This window comes from Podarcis melisellensis, assembly GCF_964234715.1.
Source record: "Podarcis melisellensis genome assembly, chromosome: 3".
NCBI lineage: Eukaryota > Metazoa > Chordata > Lepidosauria > Squamata > Lacertidae > Podarcis > Podarcis melisellensis.
Window position 1 is genome coordinate 16,019,549 of NC_138530.1, and position 23,951 is coordinate 16,043,499.

The window sequence follows — 23,951 nt, forward strand, 5'->3', positions numbered from 1 at the left end:
TCATAATTATCCAGTAAATTTCACAATCACTTTTTTAAAAAGGAAAGACAAGATATACATAATTAAGATACTGTACTACAGTTATTGGATGATTTAATCATTTAATCTGTTGTTTCCATTGACAAATTATAATAAAGATTTTTAACATTTGTTTGCGTTATTTGAAATGCTGCCCAGATGTAACTCAGTAAGCCAGCAAAGCATTGGTTGGTTTTACTCTTAAAAACCTTAGCATATTAAATTCTTCTGACAAAATCTTGACATCTTAAAAAAACACCCCTGAACTACCCAAATAATAATAAAAGCACTTAACTTTATGAGTCAAAAACATAAGATAAAATAAAATATGCTTTAAGTAACAAAATATCAGTTCCTTCTGTGCTTCAAAAAATTATTTCAATCATACAATTTATACATTTGAGTCAACCTTATGTTTATTACTATATGAGTGCAGTTTTCAGTCAAATCCATAAGAGAAATAAAGGCCTCAACGGATAGCTTGTACACCAGTCAGGTACAGGGTTTAAAGGCTTTTTCCTACATTGCAATCTAATGACATGAAAGCATTCCTATGACTGAAAAGTTTGTGTTAGTGATCAAATAATCTGCGCAGAGACAAAATAAGACTCTGGAACAAGCTTCTTCTAAGTCAGTTGTATCTATTTACCATTCGGAGGATACATTTTCAAGTTTAGAGAGCCACACAGGAGTGACCTCATGTCTTTAAAATTACCCATGCAGAAAACAGCAGACAGAAAATAGAATTATACCTGTAATTTATTTGCTTATTAATACATCTATAAATGATAGTTTTTATAATATGCATGCTTAGAAAAACATGCTTATAAAGACAAATCCAAGTTGGAAGCAAATGCATGCAAGACATCATTTTGGACTAGCATGTAAAGCCCAAGGATGTAATTCCAGTATGTTATTTGAAGTGCAGACAGAATTATGTACATCTTTCACTAGTGGAAGCAGCTTCTAAAGAACATTATTAGATGTAGCAACTTTTGTTTTCATGAGGTAATTTTGTATTTATGTGTAAGTAAGTAAAGATACCAAAGATTGTATACAACTCACCAAGAACTTCTTCTACGCAAGGCCCACCAATTCAAATGGGAGTTGCACAAGACAATAGTGGATTGGGTTCACCGGTTTTATGGCATGGCATGCTTATTGTAAGAAACGCTCAAACTTTATTCCCTGCAAATTACTTTGGGCCTACAGTGCTCATGACTGACTGCAATTTCATTCTTCTTCCTGGGCCGTTTGCCCTTCTAGAGGAACTCAAGACAACAGCGGCAGTGCTTTTGGCAGAGAGAATTAGACGTCCTCAAGGTTCAGTCTGCAAATAAAGGGAGACCGGAAGGAGCCCAAATAGAGATGTCCATCGTGTTCATGTGCTTCACTTATGTACGTTGCCACCATTCCATTCGGATCATGGAAGCTTCTTCTGTAGGATCCGGTATCACTTAGTTCTAGAAGGAGGCTGTACTTGGGCACAAATTTTATCACCATTTCTTGACTGAGCAGCTGGGGGAAGAAAGTATTCATTTTAGGGATAACCACCTCTGTCATAAGCATTATGAGTACACTGAACAGTCAGTTAAAATATGTTAACCAATTCAGATTTTAAACCCCAGAACGTTCAAAGAGTATCAACCATCCAAAAGCTCTTTGAAGCACAATTTATTTTGGGGCAGAGTTAAGCATATGCTCAAGTATCTTGACTAAATCAGCCTTCCCCAACCTGGTGCCCACGACCCAGATGTTTTAGATGACTTCTCCACCATTCTTGACCATTGACCACGCTGGCTGGGGCTGACGGGAGCCATAGTCCAAGGCTTTTGGAGGGCACTAGGTTGGGTAAGGGTGCACTAAATCAATGGGGAGTGTTAAAGCTTGCCTAAACTTTGCCCAAATTAAGCTCCTCATGATGGGTGGCTTTTTTGTTTTTTTAAGAACTGCTAATGTAAGCATTTTAATCTTAAAGCATTTTTAATTTACTGTCTATCTGAGTGAATGTTGCAGTTTTAGTGCTTTTTAATTTGTTGCATCCGTTTTATGCTTTGTTCTGCTACGTAAAAATAAAAACTACTTTTATGTTTCATAAACTTGTGAACCACCCAGGGAACGTAAATTTATGTTGCAGCTGTGGGATATAAATATTGATGCATTTCAATCTTTGCACCAGTGCTGGCAGCTGGGACACTTGTTGGACTGCTAAGAGGAATGAAGAACATCAGCCCTCGTAACTTCCATTTGCCAGCACTACCCAAAGGGAGGGAGGACTTCACAGGTGCCTCCCACAGTCATTGCCTCTCAAAGTTGTAGGGGTTGGAGTGGTTTTATTACCATCTGCCTAAAGCAGGAACAAATGCTTAACTAGGAAAAAGACTCTCAAGGGGGGGGGGGAATCTGTCCCCCAGAACTCCCTTTTGCTGCCACCATCTTTGAGACAGCACAACAAAGAGTCACACAATTTAAACATTTGATTGATATTGCCTGGTATTCTGGCTCTATCATTGTGAGGGCAATATGATCTGTCCATAAATCAGCTATTTCAAATCACTTTAATATTAATATACTGCTTTTAAATCATGTCTTTTTTTAAATGAACCAACTGGCTCTCAAGGTAGATTATGCAATTTATCATCAAAACAGAATTTGTTTTACCTTAAATATTATTCTTTTAATCCATGGTTTTTCAGATAAGAAATCCAACATGGAAAATCCAGGATTGGACCGAATAGCTGACATAGCCACCCAATAACCTCCAGAGCTGCTTGGACGTATGTTATCTGGAAAGCCGGGCATATTTTCTATAAACATGTCTTCTCCACCTTTCATTAGGCCAGATACGTAGTATCTGCAAAATTAAAGTGCATTAATATATTACAAGATAATAGCACATGTCAAGGAGGAACCACAGAAACCAACAAGTGCTTCTCAGGAGGAGGAAGAGCCAATAAAAGACCTACTACATCACAAGTAGGCAAAATTCGCCAGAGCAAGTGAGTCTGCAGTTTGCATGGTAAAAGCAGTCAGTTCGCTTGCAGAGCACAGTATTTAGAAAAGCCTCTTCAACAAGGATGATCAACAAACTTTGCATTGAATATATTCCTAAAAAGATAGCTAAAGGTAAAGGGACCCCTGACCATTAGGTCCAGTCGTGGCCGACTCTGAGGTTGTGGTGCTCATCTCGCTTTATTGGCCGAGGGAGCCGGCGTGCAGCTTCCGGGTCATGTGGCCAGCATGACTAAGCCGCTTCTGGTGAACCAGAGTCAGAGCAGCACACGTAAATGCCGTTTACCTTCCTGCCGGAGCGGTACCTATTTATCTACTTGCACTCTGACTGCTAGGTTGGCAGGAGCAGGGACTGAGCAACAGGAGCTCACCCCATTGCAGGGATTCGAACCGCCAACCTTCTGATTGGCAAGTCCTAGGCTCTGTGGTTTAGACCACAGCGCCACCTGCGTCCCTAAAAAGATAGCTGAGCTTAAAACACTTGGCTAATGCTGTTGGTGCAAACTTTAATGTTTAACCTTGGGAGGCATCCCACATACCTTCGTATTCTTGCCATAGTTGTTTCGGCCACCAACACAAAGTCTTCAGCAGGTGAGAGCTGGACTCCATTTGGAAATCGGAGCCCTCCCATTAAGACTTTCACTTCTTTTGTGACAGTGTCATATTCAAGCAAGCTGAGGGCAAAACCATTAACACAGTCATTAATTTTTAAATTCATTTGTCATAAAGATACGTGCAAACTGATACATAACCATGTAGACAATAACAGAACCAATACAAGGAGCACATATGTGAAGGAGACCCACGTCAGAAGGGGTCACAAGCAGAGCAGTATTATAGTCCAGTTTCCTAGAGATTTCAATACTCACAGGCTCATTTTTCTGTGAACCTACATGTTTCTTAGTAGCTTCATTCACACATTTGCTTGTAATGCCGTATTTTTATTGGCTTGGTTTCCACGCAACTCTAAGCATAGTTTATTTTGAACTATGGTTTAACACAAACAAACAGCCTGCTGGTGCAGGATCCTCAAAAGTCTCACCACTCCTTTCTGGGCCATGCTTGAAAGACACTAACCACAGCACTGGCTTACAGGTATGCATTAGTAGGAGCACAAGGAACCTAAACTCCAGCTCAAGGGTGGGGCTGCTCATTCAATTAAGCTATTACTATTATCTTTAATTAAGAATTAGCACATTGGCTAAGACAAAATTCCACAACAGGCAGTCCCAGCCGTGCTACAGACCAGAAACTCACTAAGCAACCCAGTCGTACTGCTCTGTCAAAATTCTGCTTTCGCAACGGGCATCAAAACACTGCAAGGATTTTCCCCAGTTGGGACTTACCGTCCATCATCGGAAGCCTCCATGATTAATAAGGAATAGTCTTTCCTGTGCCATTTACTACTGGAGTCAGTAAAGTAGATTTTCCTTCCGTCTCGCGTCAGTGTAAGATCATTCACAAAGGACAAGTTTTTTCCTTCAATGGGAATCTTGGAGGACACAAGTGGTTTCACTTCACCTGATCACAGAAAGAAGGATATGGTTAACCCCTTGCTTTCCTACATGCTTTAAGTTTAGATTAGTTAATAACTTTCCAATGATAAGAGCTTTCCTTATGCATCAAAATGGCAGTTAGAAAATAATTTACAAATATTTTCATTTACTTTGGCTAAGGAAGAGGAATCTGTGTTTGCACATAAGAAATGTTTTTTTGTTCTTAAAATGAACAGCTTGCATTTCAAGGTGTGCTTTTGTAGTATGTTATTTAAAGTAGACAGATCCATCGGGCTGAAACTTTCCCAACTCCCTTCTAGCTGTACTGAAACCTTGCTTTAAACAGCCATCTTTTCCTGAGTGTTTCCTTCTCTCTGCTTGTTCTGCTTAAACCTCTGCCATTGTTTAAAACTGTCATTTTCCTCTTGTGTATGAGAGAAAAAGGATGCAGAGCCATGGAATATTACATAGTCCTTTCACACAACATGTTTCATTCCCAGTATTAGGGGTTGTTTTCAGCATGATTTCCCAGATAGTAATTTAGAACAGGTATTTTATTAGGAAGCAAACATTCATATATATACGACATTCATCAGCTGATAATCTTCGCTAACAGTACAAGGTGACAGGATTGGTTATCTTAAAACATATATCATCATGGTGTGTGTGCAAATGGCTGCAGAATAGGAAGGAGACATGAAAATGGGGGTGATCTGCATGCAAAAAGGAGTTGGAAAAGGAAGTGAAAGGGAAAAGGGGGGGTGCAAAGATAGTTGCCAAAAAGAGGGGAGTAGCAGGCATGGGAATGGGGTTTAAAAAGAAAGCAGGGAAATGAAAGCATCTGAAGAATAGGAGAGCATGGCGACTTCACAAGGAAGACAAAAGAAATGCCAAAGCAAACATGAACAGGAAAAACATGAGTGCAAGGTTACCTGAGACAGGATTGATTTCAAAGAGTCCATAGTATGCATCTGCCACAAAAAGGGTGTTATCTGGTCCAACTCTGATTCCAAGAGGTCTCCCACATGTGGTTTCATCTTCTCTGGTTCCTTTTAAGACACATTTCCAGCAAGTTAACAGCAGCAGTTTTATACAAAGATTTCTATACTGCTTCAGGAAAAAATGCCATTACTTCAGAATTTAATCCAAAAACAAATATTCAGCAAAACTTTACTGATATCAACACCATTTTATGCTGACAAAATTCCAAAATGGTATCTTTAGTGGTCTGTTGCAGGAAACAACAATGCACCTTGCAGACTATTGAGATTTTTCTGGGCAACATTAAATTGTGCTAGTGCAAGGATTAGCATGAACACAACAAGACTTTCGCCCCTCCCCTCCTCCTGTGCGCGCCCTGTGCTATCCCTAAATCTGCTCCAGAGGGTGGGGGAACTCCCAGAACAGATTTAGGAGGCACACAAGAGGAAGAGAATGTTTACTTACGCAAGGATAAATCCTTGCACTGATGGAACTATTTGTTTAGTGCTATGCTGAATGCAACCCTTTGTACAAGATCCAACTTCCCCTTCCTTTCCTTCCACTTCTGCCCCCCCCCCCCCCGCAAACAGGGAAATTCCCTCTTGCACAAGTAGGCTGACACTTCAATGTCACCCTAACGTATTTATTGTGCCATAAGATTTCATGACAACTACCAACAAGAGGGATCACTGCACAGCAATCCCTCTTGCTGTTCTGGCTTCTGGGATAGCTGCGCAGCCTGCATTCGCTCCATAAGACGCACACACATTTCCCCTTACTTTTTAGGAGGAAAAAAGTGAGTCTTATAGAGCAAAAAATACGGTAACTAGTTACCTTATAATAAATGTGGTGTATAATCTCTTCTAGTAGTGGATTTTTATTGCATTTATGTTTTTGTTGCCACTTTTAGGACAAGTTATTCTTTTTGCATACAGAATGAAGATGTAGCCAAAGCAGCAAATGTTTAAAACTTTTACGTTCACAGTGCCCTCTACTGGCTGTTCCAAAAAAGGAAACCAACACAAGCAAAGCTAGATATTCATTCTGCAAGTTACCAACAAGCAGTACTGAACAACAGTCAGTCTCTTTCTTGCCCCTTACTGACTTCACATGGCACAACTTGTGAAAAACATAGCCTGTGGTAAGTGAAGTCATTTCCTTTTTCCAAAATACATTTCTCTTCCACTGTTCTATGTAGGAAAACACTTCCAGTCAGAACAATGCAGAGTTGCCTCTCTCAACTTTAACAAGCTAAAGCCAATCACTCCAAAAAGTTGGACCACTGCTATCCTATATTCTCTTAAGCACCTGTGTGTTTGAAGGGGATAATCGGAGTATAAGTTATTGGACTGTGTTATATAACAAAATAAATGGATGGAAGCATTAGAGAAAAAGAAAAGCTACACAGAATTTTTTTTAAAGAAAAAAATCGAAGGATAGATGTTAAGGAAATGCGATCCTACATTTTTCATGTGCAATTTTAGATGTAGTTCCTCTATTTTTCTAAAGTATTAAGCTAGGCTAAAGTCAATATGGCATGATGTGCAGTATGAGAGGCATGTTATCCATATCATATTGAGATACTGACAGTGCCTGGATGTTATATGATTGAAATAAAAATTGAAATACTTTATTGTCACTTGTACAACTTGTATACAGTGAGATTACAAGAGCACCCCCCCACTCAGCTCTCTTAGTCTTAATTCCCCTCGTTTACTGACACACACACACCAAATCTGAAAGTCAGTTGCCCTGTTATCTTTTCATTCAGCAGCCTAACAGCCCATGAATAGAAGCTGTTCTTTACCCTGTTGGTGCGACTAATCATGCTTCTCTATCTTCTATATCTTCTGCCTGATATCCCCAAGTGTAGCCAAACACCACCAGTCCTGGCTTCCCATAAGCTACTGGGCCCATTTATAAACTCCTGAAGAGCTTAGGACTACTTGATGGAGTGCCTTTCCCAGCAGGTCCCAACCTGTCCAATGAGACAGGCAGGAGACTGGCTGGTGGTACAAGCAATGGGTGCTGTGCATTTGGCAGTGACATGGCACGGATTGTAATGGTTTTTTTCCCTTTCATTAGTTTAATTTTTTTATACAGCATTGTACTAATTGGATGAAGGTTGGTTTGAAAATAAATAATTTCTTTTGAAGATTGCCAGAATATAGCTGTGTTAGTTCGGTAGCTTGGAATAAGGGGATCTGTATATTCTTTCACTGGTAGCCATGAGTCTGGGAGGGCATCAATTTCCGAAGACCTTGCTGCATTCTCCCTTTCATTTACAGAACCTTGTGACACATGGACCTTTACAAATCCACTCCTCTTAACCACTGCATGGTCAGTTTCCTGCTCCAAACATCCTCTCTGTTGCTGTCCCATGTCAAACTCAGCTAGGGTATTTTCAACCAAAGCCATTATCTGGCAATCAGGGCTGCAGTTGAGCTGTTAGCTAGAATCATTGGCATGAAGGTTAAAAGAAGCACAAAAAGAGAACCATCAGGAAGTGTTGATACAGTTGCACAGATAAAAAAATAACAAATGTTAGCAAGCGCTGAATTACTGACCATTACTCCAAAGTGTTAGCAATATGTTTTTATTCCACAGGGGCATTCCTGCCTTCACACTTTCAAGTCAATTACTGGCACAGTTCTCAGACCAAACCTGTATAATAAGGTCCATGAAACTATATACCAAAAAATAACCTACCTAAAATGCACTGTGAAGAACATTATGAAATAAAGCTATTTTTTCCATTTAGGAAAAGAAAAATCCTTAGTGCACCTTAAAATGAGTTAGATAATATTCGAGCAAATGTCTTAGCAAAGCTTAGAATGTTGACAGTACAATCACTATACAATTCAGACCAAAATGCAATAGCAGCAATAAAATACGTGGTTCCTCTAACTTACCACAGGGGCCATGGCCAAGTCGGGCTAATGTGTGTATTTCGCCATTTTCAATCTTTAGAATTTTTCCATCCGCTGTACCAGTAAACAACACATCTAAGAGAGACAAATTGTAAGATAAGCTTTTTATGAATTCTGGAAACTGGAAGGACTGTATGAATTGTACATTGTTCCTTCATAAAAAAAGCTCATGACCTTTAAATATTAAAACTAAAGTCAGCCTCAAATCATGTCCACAGTAGCAGTCATCTGTGGCTCAAAGTCACATGAACACACTCCAGCCAGCATCTGGCTCATAAACGAAAGGACTCCAAATACACAACCTTTTGTAGGGATAACTTAGATCCTTTATATTGAGATACAATACTTGTTCGATTTTTACTTTCTTTAATGTTGGCATCTCTTGGATTTCTCACCATCAGTGGATTTTTGTAGCTCTGGCGGCTACTATTCACCAATTAAAGTTCCAGTAGAAAGGGAAAGCATTGTTTGTTTTCATCTTCCATAATCCAAGCTAATAGATGGCTTTTTATTTTGATGCATTTCCCATTAGTCAGAGTAATCAGAGATTGACCGGCCTTTAACTGTAACACTGGGACAACCTTGTGCATTCATGGTTATTTTCTTATTTCTGAATTTTGACATTCTTGGTAGTGTCCTGTTTTTGGTAGTATGTGTGTTTGGTTACATTTTCTGCAATTTATACGTTTGCTGTTTATTATTTTGATTATCAACTGTGAATAAATGGCATTGCCTGTGAATCTATAGTGATTCTTGCCATTTGCTTCCTGGAAAGTTACAGAGGCCATGTTGGATCAGAAAAAAGGACCTCTAGCCAGCATCTTGTTTCCCAGTGAGCAGCCAGATGCTGCTAGGAAGACCATAAGCAGGACATGAAGGCAATAGCCCTGTTCCGTTGTTGCTCCTCAGCAACCACTGAGACACTTAGCCACTTACTAGAGCAGGGACATCCAGGCACCTTGAGTATTAAACCCTGAGAACACCAGGTGGGGACCCAAGGTACACTAGCTCTCTGGATGTAGAAGATCAGCCCTCCCTAGCTCTTTCACGTATCCCACAACACAACAGCTACAGAAACCACACCACTGTTACAACTTAGTGTCAAATCTTCTAACATGACATGCTCTTTCACTGTGTGCTTTATATAATTGAAGATTTTATTATTTCAGAAATCAATTGCACAGTCGTTTGGATCAATAACAGAAGATCAGTGGTTACACCAAGAGTTACCAACATGACTTATGGAGTAGTTATTACTATAAAGCAAGCTTCCTCAAACTCGGCCCTCCAGATGTTTTTGGCCTACAACTCCCATGATCCCTAGCTAGCAAGACCAGTGATCAGGGATGATGGGAATTGTAGTCTCAAAACATCTGGAGGACTGAGTTTGAGGAAGCCTACTATAAAGTATTTGGGGAAAAGAACAGAGCAAGAGAAAAAGTGATTTTTTGCTAGGCTCAGAAGGTCTTATGTTTGACTCAAGATCCAAGCATTAAGATCCTTCACAGTTTAGCATGCAGATGTTATTGTGCTTACCGCCGATGTTTGCAATAGATTCTGGTCCAACAAGCTGATTTTCAAATAGCCTTTCTGCTTGTCGGAGCTTGAAGTTTGGCTCTAATGCGCCAGTGAGGAGAGGAGGTTCTTTGAAGCTAGGAGAGGGGGAAACAGAGAAGCAATTTCATCGGTGGACTGAAAGAAAAGGGCAGGCAGCCAACCAATTTTGATACAGATAAACCTAGTTTTCCTTTCTACCTCGGGCACTAAAGGGCAGGTGAGGGTGGACATGAGTTTCAAACACACTCTGCTCATACTGCATACGGATGTCTGATCAATTTATGTACTTTTGTACATAAATCACATCAACATAAGATCCAAAATGTTACAATATCTTGATAGAAAGTTTAAACTATAGTTTAACATAACATGCAAAATAAGCCAGCATCAAGCCAACACACTCGAGATGGAAAAGCCACAGCAGATCTCTTTTAATGCAAAATAGGGGGAAAAACCTAGGGCATTTGCAAGATCAGCATGATGGACACTATCACAAGGACATACAATGGACCACCTATTGGGGAAAATTCCACACTTACATCTTTTATACTATTTTCCTATTCTAGTTTGGTGTCAAATGAACAAACACCAATTGTTCAAATGGCAATGCTTTCAGTTTTCAACATTGTACTCATTTCCAACATTGAAGCATTTCAATACTGCATATTTGTAACTCAGTATTTCCACAGCTTTTCTGAAACAACTGTCCATTACAAGTTAAAATGCTTCTTAATGAAGACTTGCTTTTATGGAACACCTTACAGATCACTTCAAAATACACACCGTGATTACTCTGGCCAATAAGATGTAGTCATCTAGAGAAATGATCATACCACCAGGTGGTCAGTAACACTACCGAACAGCTTAGGAAAGAATCTTACCTAAATGAAATAGTAGCCATTTCCCTATTCTAGATCTGCTTAGCGCTACTTAATCCTGTATTTTGCTGTCAGGATAATGTAAGTTAAATGGACCAAAGCTGAATACAACATGAAACGTTGTAAGAAATGGAGAGTTCTAAGGACAGAGATGTGATTATGAATGTTAAACTTGTCAATTCCTGAAAATTATCATGACAGTAAGATTTACAGGTTGATCTAACCTTATTTACTTGACAGTAAGCCCCACTTATTTCAGAGGGACCTGATTCACAGACGTATGCTTTGGACTGTAGCCTTAAAAACTTTTTTCATCTCAAAAAGATAAAGTTTTACTCTGACATATGTATGGCTCCTCATAAGAATAAGAAAGTTATATAGATGGCCTACATTATATAAGCAAAGAACACAATTGAAATATAATGCAAAAAGCAGAAGCGTTAAGCGGGAGGGAGAAACTGCATAAATACTATAAAACAGAACTTGTCACAACATACCCCACCCCCAGTTTCAAACATAAAATAAAAAGGACCCAGGAAGCAGGGTGCCAAAGGCAGCAGGGAGTCATAATGATACATAACTTACAACAACCATGTTTGACTTAGTTTCAAACCCCCCCCCAAAAAAGCCTTTGCCAATTTTTCTCTGAGCTTTCAAAGTCTAATGTGTAATCAAGCATTTGTTTGCACTTGCTTCTCCAGCATACCTTTCTTTGTGTGTTTGTAGCAGCATTTAACGCTCAGCAGGTTTGGGTGCTTTTGACCAACGGGCAGCTTCCTCCTTCTACAAAGGTTTGTTCAACATACCACCACTGCATAACCTGTCACAAGAACAAGTCTAGTCTCCCATGCCTAACTGTCTGAAACTGTCTCACATTATCATGTGAATGTAAGCTGCATTCCTGTAAAGCTGTGACTCAGGTGTTCACCTGGGCCCAAGTTTTCATGCGTGACTATTCTGATGAGCACCGTACACTTTTTGGCACCTGCTAAAAATATTCCTTTTTAGAAAATCCCACCCAGATGCTTAGAAAGTTGAGGTAATTTTAATCTGTTTTAGTATTTTAGCTTTTGTATGTCTTAAAGTAAGGTTGTAAATTTGTCTTGATTTTTCTGTTTTATCTTTTGTAAACCACTTCATTTTTTAAAATAATACAGTGGTGTATAAATTTTATGGAAAATAATAATAAAGTAAGTCAAATTTATTATGGCAAAAGATTTCTGGGCAACAGCACACTTCCTCAGATGCATGGAAGCATTATCCTGAGTTTTAGGGGTGTGTACAAATTCACATGCAAGCATTTGTATGAGTTCCCTTAAGTCATGTGGGGGCACCCCTAAGAAATGGTTAAACTGTTCCATAAACCAGGTGCCACTACTGAAAAAGCCTTCTCCCTGGTGGTGAAAATATGAACAGTGGCATCCAACCAAGCCGTACTCAAGAGTAGATCATGACTAACTTGTCACTGATTTCAGTAGATCTACTCCAAATACGGTTTAAATATATATCATCCAAACATATATTCATTCTCAAAACCAATGCAGTAAAGCTTTAGTACTAACAGCTGGCAAGACTGAAATGAGAATTGAATAGTCTCATTCCAACATTATGGGATTTTATCAATCTGGAGTGTTCTCCTTGTTCTGAAATCTTTCCCAAATGAGAGATGTCAGCTTTTGGGTGCTCTCAGAGCCTCCAAAGTACAATTTCCTTCAAAGACTTCTTGGTGAACTCCTGGCTTGAGGTACAAGAGAACTGGGACTCTTATCATTAAGCTCTCTCCGTGGGTACCATACAAATATCCTTCTTCCTTCCCTCAATATTCCTAAAAATGTGCTGAACCCACATTTGGCTTCATGTTTGCAGAGACCCTAGATGCAGAGAGACCATAGGCTCATTTTAGCTGAGCAATCTGCACAACCCATGAACAAGGTATACTTATTGTGTTGGATCAAGTCCTTGTAGGCACCTTTGCAAACATGTACGCAAGACAGGTGCGGAGCAGACACACCAAGGGGAGTTGACACAATTCCCATAGTGCTAAACAAATGATTAACCAACTCTAGCCAGATGAGAACACTTGCCAAAGAAGTCCTATTGTGCTTGAAGATCCTCTTATTTCCTTGCAGTCTTAAAGGATGCACTGTTCGTTTCGCTTCAAAAATCCATTTTCCATCTTCCTTATTATATTTGATTACATTTATTTTAAAAATATATACAGCAACTGTTATTCATTTCTAAGATCTGAACTGAGACAGCAAATGTGAAATTTGTTGAGATACCAAAAGCAATCCAGCTTTCAGTACGTCTTTCAATATCAGAATACCGTATATCTTAGCAGGCTGCACAGTCCTGTGTATACTAAACATCACAGTTTAATCAGGTCTTACCCTACTAATACCTGCATTCTGAAGCAAAAAAATTAAACTTACCAGCGATAAAAAAATCCTAATGAAGTATTCAGTTAAACACTTAAATTATATGCTACATTCTGATATCATACATACTTTACAACTCACCTTATAGGCTGAGGGTCTATTGGACACTCCAGAAGAATTATTGCTCCAAATAAGGGAATAATTAGCGATACAGCCAATGTCATGAAAGTCACACGGAATACTTTGTTGCTGTAAGTACTGTAACAAAAATACAAAACAGATTAGAAACTTAAATTGAAGCGCTGCACAATTTTAAACAATGATCACCAGTGGGTTAGTATAAATCTGTACCAGCGATTTCAGGCCAAGATTACAATATTTTATGAATGTGTAACTAGCAATACATCTATGTATACCTAGTTTTTCCACATTAGCATGTTGTATGAACTCAATGATTACGTTATTCCACTAATCAAAGGGAAATCACTAGTCAAATGAAGAAAAAACTCCAAATATCCTTTTCAATCCCATTACAATTTACCAATGACGTTACAGTTGAGCTATACATTCAGAATATCACAAAAGGACATCTCAGGAACGTACTATTGTGAAATGCAGATGTAAGATTACACATCCAAATGCTTCCTCGTGTAGAAAAGCTCCCTGCACATGGAAATCATGCCTAAGAAGATTCTAGCCTACCCATCTTCCCATTCTGTTAGTTATCCACAAGCAAGAATTTAAACATTTAGAGTTTATAATTAATATCCCACCTGCATTCTTAACAGTATACAGAAGTCCCAAGGAAGGATATAGCTTGTGATGCAGAAAGCTCAGGCAGCAGAAAGGGAGGGAAATCACCTCCTCTTTCTACTTCTCTCTTAATTGCAGAGATGCCTTCTCTGTGTTTACTTGAACCTTTGCAGCTTATGCAAAGAATCTTTGTGGAGGGCATGTGGGAACAGGGGATTTGCCAATGGAGAACAGGTGAGTGGATTTAAGAACTCTGCATGTTAAATGTGACTGGTACTTTCCAGTATGTGTTAGAAGCTGCCCAGAGTGGTTGGAGCAACCCAGCTAGATGGGTGGAGTATAAATAATAAAATTATTGAATATATTATTATTATTATTATTATTATTATTATTATTATTATTATTATTATTATTATTATTATGTGTTTGAGGTAGTATCCACAATGCATGAATCTGACAGTTTAAATCCAAACCTTTTTATAGCCGCAAGAGAGATTAAGGGTAAGTAAGTGGGAGAAACAGAACTGAAGTTCTGTGGATGAAACCAGCTTAAGATTTTACTTTCTCAGGGTAAAGGTTGCATTTCTAACCCTTAGCAAGCTTTTTAATCACCATGATTTGTGAAAGGAAAACGAAGCAAAGAAAACTTGAAATCTCATTTTCTGTACCATTTCTCTTCAGTTATCTACAAAGATAGATACTGGAGTACATTTGGATACATGAAGGCCTTTGTTATTAACAAAAACAGCATGGTGTCCTTCATAAATCAAGGACAAAAACTCTGCTAAGAGGAATGTTACGCAGCATTTTTTTCTCTGATCAGCACATAAATGACTTTTTTTAAACAACTGGGAAGGGATAAGACAGGGTTAAAGGCCCTAGGAGCTGGCAAGGTCTGAACATCAACATTTCATCAAAGAAGTGAAGAAATGCTGAACATGGATAAAAATGAATTGTGCTGCTCAAAAACCTATTCATATACTTTTTCATTTAACATGTCTAATTTGAAGACCACCAGCAACACGGAATTTGTAAAGAAATTCAGCCATAGGAGATATGCCAATAGGACAGATAACAAACATCAGCCAACAGGCCCCACTGAAATAAATGGGATTACTTCTTGGTAGACAGGCAAAAAGAATTCTCCATTAAATAATTAAAATAAAATTCAGTTTCTCAAAGTGCAGTTTTGATGACACCAACATGCAGCCTTCTTCCCAGTATAGAAATTCTGGGACAGCTGGATTTGGCATTATCGTATTAGTTACACCTGAGAACTATTGTCGAAAGAGTTCTGCCCCACCCCAAACATGCAAGATTGCAATAGGTCTGTGTGACTCAAGAGCTTACTACCAGACCCTGAAGCGCTGGAAGTTTACTATTTTTGTTACATGTTTCTGCAATGTAGAAAGTATCCTACCTAAGTAATTTCTCTCCCAAATTTCTCTTTCCCAGATTTGGTGCGAAGGTAACATGTAGATTATAAACTGTTTTTCACACACACCAGATCAAGGATAGGTACAATCACTGAAAAGAACAACAAATTCAAGCAGGTTTACCCAAGAGGTTTACCCAACATTATGTCCCAAGGAGATGTGACATAATTATCCCTTTTTCTCTTCCATAGATTACCTCCATGTACAGGTGTACAATGGAAACATGTGTTTACTGGAAGGTGAATCAGGTATGTTAGCCATTGGGAAATAGGGAAATACTCCTCCAAGGAAGCATAAATGTAATTACAGTATTCTGCAGTCCAAATGCAAACTGAAATATGAACAGAGCGCTGGGTTTGCATGTACAGTCATAGCTCGTGTTGCGTTAGGTTCATGTTGCGTCTTTTCAGCTTGCGAACGCAGCAACTGGGTTTCGCCATGCGCACACGCACAGAAGTGCTTGATTGCGCCACACACATGCGCAGAAGAGGTCTCTACTTGCGGACATTTTGGGGTGCTAACTGTTATTCTAAAGCACCAATGCTACAGCAAGCAAAGGCTATAGCAGCCAAGTCTGCTGCTTGTGGCTGGAAAGCCAAACAGGAAGTTTGTGACTGTTGCCATGGGAACAAAGGGGCAGTCCATTCTGTACTGAGCACCGGATGTTAGCTCAGTGGGTTTGTCACATGACCTGTACAGGATGTACATGGGTGGAGTTTATTCTAACTGCTGATGAGTGCAGACATGTTTTCTCTGTACTGAAGTAAAAGACAGGAATAAAAGATGTAAATAGATTTCTGTCTGCTTCTTCCCCCTCCCTGGGGACACCAAAGGGGAGAGAGGAGCAGTTGGTGTGTTTTCCTCACAGCCTGAGGAAAATCGCCGGAACGGACCTCGCGTATGTTTTATCCTGCCGGGAGTCGCCGGAGGGAGGTCTAAGGAATTCAGCCGGTGCCTGAACAGATAGGCACATACCTCAAGACGGGCTAGAATTCCAACAGTGGTAGCAGAGGATGGTTTCGATCCATCGACCTCTGCATCAAGAAGTGGCCTCCATGGACGCCTGAGGTGAGAAGGCTGATTCTCTGCAGCCAGAAGCTGACCAGAAGAATCTGAAAGCCAAGCAACGGAGCCCAGGTATGAGTTTTTCGGGCTTAGAAGAGTGAAAGCAGATTGAGTTATTCTCTGCTTCACGGGGAGCAGCGTTTGGGTAAAACAGCTCCAGTCAAAAGAGAAACCGCATTCCAAACATTCCTGTGGTTAATCCTGTTCAAGGGAAGGAATGCTGTTGCTTAGCAACGAAGGCCATGCCTCAGAGAGGAGAAGTGAAAGTTAAAATGGAATGTTTTGACTACACAGTCTGAAGAGCTCTTGGAAAATTCCAACGCAGCTAGCGTTGAGAGCTGCCAGGTGCACAGAGTGTAAACAAGCCAGCTATTGGATTTTAGAGGCTTGTGTTTGAGAGTCAATGCAAGGACTCAAGATGGATGCAAAGAAGGGAGCTTTGCCTTCTCCGCCCCTTCTGACCAGTGACAATTATGCATCTTGGTCTATCAAGATGAAGGCCCTGCTGCAGAATCAGAGACTGTTTGGGGTGATTGAGAACCCCATTCCAGCAGCACCAACGCGTGCTTGGGAGTCACAGGATGTGAAGGCCAGAACTGCTATAATTCTGTGCGTGTCAGATTCGCAGTTGATCCACATACAAGATTTACTGCACGCGAAAGATGTTTGGGATACGCTGAGACGGACACATCAGAGAGATGCAGGTTCTTCAGCGTTGCTGTATTTTGAGAAGCTGACCAACCTGAGGCTTGCGACTGATGGAGATGTTCAAGCGCACCTGACGGAAATGAAATTTCTGCATCAACAGATGGTGGAACGCAATTTCCGTCTGGATGAGGAAGTGTTTTGCTTCATGGTGATCAACAGTTTGAATCGGACTTACAAAACAGTTGCCAGTCAGCTGGGGTCTCTCCCAGCAGCGGATTTGACTTCGGAGAGGGTCTTTGCCGTGGTTCTGAATGAACAGGACAGACTTGCCGCCCTGGAAGTGAAGGACAGGGGGAGCCAAGAATGGAGTTTTAACACCCCCACTGCTGAAGCTACTGGAGGAGACGCCGTAGCTTTAAACGTTGTCCGATGTTACAATTGTGACCAAACTGGGCATCTTCAGCGGTACTGTAAGAAGCCACGTAAGAACAGAGGAGCTAAGGCGAGCTCCACAAAGTCTGAGGCGTCAGACAAAGGTCACACCAAGCCAAAGGCAAAGACTGCAAAGGCTTTGATGTCGCTAAAAGCCACACCAGAGGTGGGAAACTTCTTTATCCTAGACACCGGATGCATGCAGCATATGTGTCGACACAGAGGACTATTTTCTACGTTTAAGAAGCAAAGCTTCGCGGTGCAACTAGCCAACGGTCAAAAGCTGGAAGCGACCGGAATTGGGACTGTGTATCTTAAAAGTCTGAACTTGACTATAAGCAATGTTTACTTGGTTCCAGAGTTGAAGTTTAATCTGCTCAGCGTTTCGCAGATTGCCAAGAAGGGACTAAAACTGTCCTATGATGATCAGAACTGCGAGATCTACAAAGATGGAGAGTTGTATCTTTCTGCCAAAGAGAAAGATGGACTGTATTTGTTGACTTTTGATCAAAGTGATTACATGGAATGTAATTCTTGTGATTCTAACATGATCTCTTTTACAGGTGTAGCCAAGAAGAACACCAAGCAGGTCACCTCGAGGGTCGACAGGGCATTTCAGCGGGTGTATGCTGATGTGATTGGTCCTTTAGCACCATCTAGAGGCAATGCAAAGTATTACCTAATATGTGTTGATTCTTTTACAGGTTTTGTCTGGATTTATCTTTTGGAGAGACCGAAAGAAGCCTTAGAAAGGTTTAAAGAGTTTTGTGACAAGGTTAAAAATATGCATGATGCTGACATAGATTGTCTTTGCACAGATGAGAAGCCAATTTTTCTTTTACAGGTTTTCCAGAGGTTCCTGAAGAAGAAAGGGATTAGACACAAAACTGCTAGTTCCGAAGAAGCTTGGAACAAATGTGTTTGTGTTAGGGTGAACAAAGAATTGCAAAAGGGAATGGAAGCGCAATTGCTTAGTTCACATCTGCCACATGAGTACTGGGCTGAGTCGCTAATGTCATTTTGTTACACGTGGTTGAGAACGTTTTCAAAAGAGTTGGGATGTTCTCCTTTTGAGAAACTGTTCCACAGAAAACCTTCTGTTGCCCATTTCAAGGTTTTTGGGTCTCATGTGAGAACAGAAGCTCCAGGTGGGGTAAAGAATGCCAGAGGCATTTTTGTGGGTTATGAAAAGGGTCTCTACAGAGTAATTTTGTCTGAATCTGGTCAGGTGATTCTCACAAAATTTCTAGAGAGTGCTCCTGAACAGGAGAAAGTGATTGTTCCAACATTTCCCACAGGTGATGATGATTCTGATGATGATGATGATGAGTTTGATCTTATTGAGTTCAGTAGTACTGATGATGACAGCGATAGCTCAGACAGCTCAGTTGTCACAGTCATTGAGAGGAAATCTCACACAATGACTAAACCCTCAGAAGAGGAGGATGAACCACTGATTAAGCTTAGTACTGGTTCTCCAGAGAGTTCAAAGGCTGAACCAGAAATCAAAGAAGAGCAGCACCTCTTACGTAGGTCTGAGAGAGCAACGAAGGGTGTACCACCCAAGAGGTATTCACAAGAGTTTGCTAACTTATGTGTTGCTGTTGTAAACGACCAAGGTCAAATTGAAGCTGTGTCTGAGTCAGAGACAAAGGCACAACAGAGAGTTGCTAACCAAGGTAATGCAGATGCACTCATTCCTTGGAAGTCACACAACCAGAGAGGTACATTGGTAAAACCAGTGGCGGGTAGTTCCAAGGGTGGAACTGAAACAACAGGGGAATGTTATAAGTATAACAACTGTTTGTTTTCTTCTCTGGATGACGCTTTGCTCGCAGCACGCATTGATACTTTAGGGGGAGTATGTTATTCTAAAGCACCAATGCTACAGCAAGCAAAGGCTATAGCAGCCAAGTCTGCTGCTTGTGGCTGGAAAGCCAAACAGGAAGTTTGTGACTGTTGCCATGGGAACAAAGGGGCAGTCCATTCTGTACTGAGCACCGGATGTTAGCTCAGTGGGTTTGTCACATGACCTGTACAGGATGTACATGGGTGGAGTTTATTCTAACTGCTGATGAGTGCAGACATGTTTTCTCTGTACTGAAGTAAAAGACAGGAATAAAAGATGTAAATAGATTTCTGTCTGCTTCTTCCCCCTCCCTGGGGACACCAAAGGGGAGAGAGGAGCAGTTGGTGTGTTTTCCTCACAGCCTGAGGAAAATCGCCGGAACGGACCTCGCGTATGTTTTATCCTGCCGGGAGTAGCCGGAGGGAGGTCTAAGGAATTCAGCCGGTGCCTGAACAGATAGGCACATACCTCAAGACGGGCTAGCACCCCGGAACAGATCATGTCCGCAACTCGAGGTACCACTGTAATGTCAAACCAAAGTTAGAAGAAACCAAGGCTCATAAGTCAGCAAAAATCAAGGCTTCACATGATGGTTTGTTGGCAGTAAAGAAACCAGAGTTTATTAACCATTGTTTAATAAACCATGATTGAAGTGTTAAGTGCAAACCAGGCTGTTCTTTCCAGTGGCTAGTGCATCATTTAGACTCACTAAGCCATCCCCCAAACCACATAGTAAGTCACATTAAGAACACAGTAAGAATAAGCAAACATACTCAGAAATGTACTTATGAAGGGGCTTGCCATGGATACTATTGCCATGATTGCCATGACTATTAGCATTTTTGAGTCATACTCTCGTATTTCAGCTGCTCACACAAATCCACCAAACTATCACTTATCTGAATTTATTATTTGAACAATGTTGTCACCAGATAACTCCATATACTTCCACAGAGCTTGAAGATTTCGCCATGCTGCAAAGATGACTGAACTCTCCCCTAGTTAACCCTTGTCCTCTCTACATAATGCTTCCTTTGCAAATGAGCCTAACAGGCTTCAATGCTGGAACCAATTTTCAACACCAGAGTTCTGACCAGGGCATTTTATACAGAGAGTTTAATAAAAGAAGAGTTATTATTTGTATTACGTTTATATACCACTTTTTTCTTCAATGAGCTCAAGTTAGCATACATGCTTCTCCCCCTCCTCATTTAAACTCCACAACAACCCTGTGAAGCAGGCTAGAGTGAGTGGCCCAGTGAACTTCATGGTTGTGGCGGGAGCAGCAATTCAACCCTGATCTCCTAGGTCCCAGTCTGACACATTAACCACTGCGCCACACTGGATCTCACATTTCATGTTCATGTGCAGCAGTCCCCAATTTCCATTACTAGTTACCACACATTTGGGATTTAGAAAGGTTTCGACTTAAGTCTCTCTTCTGGGTTTTTTTTTTAAATTACTGCCATTTCATTGCCTTTATTGCAGAATTGTTCTTTTTGTTTATACAAACCGGAGCACGTTTGACACTTTACAGCCTTGTATAATGGGTGGGCGGGGGAGAGCTGGATTCCTCCTTCCCAAGCACTTTTCGATCTACATTTTGGTAGGTTAGAAATGAATGTCCAAAATTTGTGTGTGTGTAGCATACGAACAAAGCTAATAAAATCCACATGTTGGTTTTTATTGTAGCTATATTGTGATCACAGAAGGGGCCCCGCGCGTGTGTATTTACTGTGGGGAGGCAGAAGAAAGCGATGTAAACAGCAGGGCCAAAATACAATGCAATACGAGAGACACAAAACACCGTGTCTGTGTTACATGCGTTGGCAGCACTGAGAGAGAGAAAAGAATCAATTTATTATTATTATTATTATTATTATTATTATTATTATTATTATTATTATTATTATATGCCAGCAGATGAGAGGCCTTCCAAAAAGGCTTGAGCCCGGGAGCATCTCGTTGCAGAATTACGCGGCCCTCCTCTCCTTCCACCCTGCCCTAGGCAAGGAGGCACCTCAGCCTCTCCCCTCCCGCCCCAAAGCACCCTCGGCCAGGCAAGACCCACTCCTTAAACCCGGGGTCAGGGGAGGAGGCCGAGGGGGAATGCCGCCTCACGCCGCCCACCCAACCCAGCTGCTCCCTCAAGGGCCGAGGCGGGGGCTCGCTTTCCGGCCCCCTCGCGTCCCGGCGGACCCGCTCCGCGCCCGGAGGAACAGAAGGAAGGCACCCCTTTCCCTCAGGAGCAGGCGGGCGGGCGGGCGCCGACGAGGTCACCTCCCTGAGAAGCCGGCCGGCGCCCCTCACGCACCTGCCATCCTTGGTCTCCTGAGCCGTGTTGTCCTCGGTAATCACCTGAGGGCGGATAGGGCGCCGCTGCCTCAGGCCTTCCGCCTCATTCATGTTGCCCCTGTCGCCCCTCGGCGTGACTGAGGAGAAACGCGCTCGCCCGCCGCCGCAGAAAAAGCTCTCCACGCAGCGCCAAGAGGAGGGGCCGTCCCGCTTCGGAGCTCCGCCCCCGCCTCCATGCTTGCCCAACGGCCGCCAGGCTGGGGCCCCGCAGGCCCCTCCTCCTCCTACATACCCGCCCAACGGCTGCCACAGAGCCACGCCTCCTCCTCGTAACGGCCGCCCCGCCGAAGCCCCGCCCACCCGGCTATGCCCGCCCAACGGCGACCCAACGGCCCCGCCGAAGCCCCACCCCGCCGCCCAGGGTAGGCCAATCGGCGGCAGCCAGCTCTGAAGCCACTTCCCCCGTGACCAGAGAGCCGAATGGGACGCCCTCGGCTTCTACGAAGCCAGCGCCTCGTCGCTCTTCGGCCCATGACTGGCTGAGGCGTTTCAGTGGATCGACTTTCTCTCTCTCTGACACACATACGCGCTTGACGCTTCATGATACGCAGCTCCGCCCACACTACGCGTCTGAACGTCGGTAAGCCCGTCCCCGCCCATACACTACCCACCACGCCCCCTTTCCCAACGCCTGCCCAATCGGTGTCACAGTTACATGCTTAGGGGGCGGAGTCAAAGGCGTATATCTTTCCCCGCGAGGAAAATAGAACGTAGAACGTCATTGCATTAGCAACGGGCAGTTGCAATGTGTTTTAACAACAACAACAACAACAACTTATTTGTACCTCGCCCATCTGGCTGGGTTTCCCCAGCCACTCTGGGCGGCTTCCACAAAGACCAAAAATACACTAAGATGTCACACATTAAAAACTTCCCTGAACAGGGCGGCCTTCAGATGTCTTCTGAATGTCAGGTAGTTGTTTATCTGTTTGACATCTGATAGGAGGGCGTTCCACAGGGCCGGCGCCACTACTGAGAAGGCCCTCTGCCTGGTTCCCTGTAGCTTTGCTTTTGGCAGCGAGGGAACCGCCAGAAGGCCCTCGGCGCTGGAACTCAGTGTCGGGGCAGAACAATGGGGGTGGAGTTGCTCCTTCGGGTATCAGCCCAAGGCCGTATTGTCCATATTGGTTTGTTTTTGTTCTTATTATGTATTTTGTTTGTCTGTTGTTTTTTTATGTCATGAAACGCCCTGCCTGTGATCTTTGGGTGAAGGGTGGTGTACAAATGTAACAATTAATCATGATGATGATGATTAATAATAATAATAATAACAGTAATATAAACAGATGGTTTGGGAGGGAATAACCTCTGGGGTTTTCTGTACCTGAGCAAGTTGGGTATCAGCCCAAAGAATCAGTAGGTGCATATGCAACATCAGAAATAGAAATATTCACACATCGTCAGGGAAACATTTCAAGCTACCAGGACACTTCCTGACATAGGCGCCGACTCCATGGGGCTTGAGGGGGCCCGAGCCCCCTCAAAAATTCGTTTGGGGGGGCTCCGCCCCCCCAATAATCTCCGGCGCCCCTCCAGCAGAGCGCCATCGCCGCCCCTCCCCCAGCCCAAAATGCACAGGGAGGGGCGGGCTGCATGCCTCCTGCCCTCCCTCCCGAGCAAAAGCTCCACCCAATTTCCTTTGGAGCTGATTAATAGGCGCAGCACGCTCTCCCCTATTCGCTCACGAGGAGGCGGCGCCACTTTATTTGCATATTAATGAGCTTATTTATTATTCATGAGCTTTCCCGGGCCCCCCCAATATTTTTTATAAGTCCGCGTCCCTGCTTCCTGAATTACATTTCATCAAATAAATTCAGCTTAGGAGGGTCTGAGTAGAGACAGGTTCTGCACCAATACAGATGTAACTCAGCTTTGTCAAGTTGAGCGCTGCTGCAATTGTAAATGGTATATATTACCAGTGCTTTTTTATGGGGGGACGCAGGGGCACACATACCCCTGAACATTTTGTGAATCTAAGTTTTGCCTCATTGAGGGGCAGTATTTCAATATGAGTAAGAAAATGGGAATACCCCTAAGCATTTTTAAAGAAAAAAAGCACTGTATATTACCTTACATATAACATTATTTGCAAGAGGAATCTTAAGTGCACTTTCTGGCTTAAATGAGTATTCCATTACTTGATGCAAAAGTGAGTAGCCTCAG

The 23,951-nt window shown here is 42.1% G+C and overlaps 1 protein-coding gene across 1 annotated transcript; it reads right to left on the reverse strand.

Annotated features, from left to right (window-relative positions):
• Positions 1-81: 81 nt before the first annotated feature.
• On the reverse strand, positions 82-21,980 carry APMAP (adipocyte plasma membrane associated protein). The gene is made up of 9 exons (XM_081904239.1): positions 21,748-21,980; positions 13,392-13,508; positions 9,974-10,089; positions 8,420-8,512; positions 5,459-5,575; positions 4,377-4,551; positions 3,570-3,704; positions 2,680-2,872; positions 82-1,536 (listed from the first exon to the last, which is right to left on the reverse strand). Exons 1-9 carry the CDS (start codon positions 21,837-21,839, stop codon positions 1,327-1,329), a joined length of 1,248 nt encoding a protein of 415 aa, XP_081760365.1. The 5' UTR covers positions 21,840-21,980; the 3' UTR covers positions 82-1,326.
• Between the last annotated feature and the right edge of the window lie 1,971 nt (positions 21,981-23,951).

What these genes read in the sequence shown, in the direction of transcription:
- APMAP (XM_081904239.1), bottom strand. Translation starts at nt 21,839, where the DNA reads ATGAATGAGGCGGAAGGCCTGAGGCAGCGGCGCCCTATCCGCCCTCAG. An exon ending in TGAAATCAATCCTGTCTCAG is followed by an intron (nt 4,552 to 5,458) that starts GTAACCTTGCAC and finishes TTCTGTGATCAG; the next exon opens with GTGAAGTGAAACCACTTGTG. An exon ending in TTAAAAGAATAATATTTAAG is followed by an intron (nt 1,537 to 2,679) that starts GTAAAACAAATT and finishes TTCTTCCCCCAG; the next exon opens with CTGCTCAGTCAAGAAATGGT.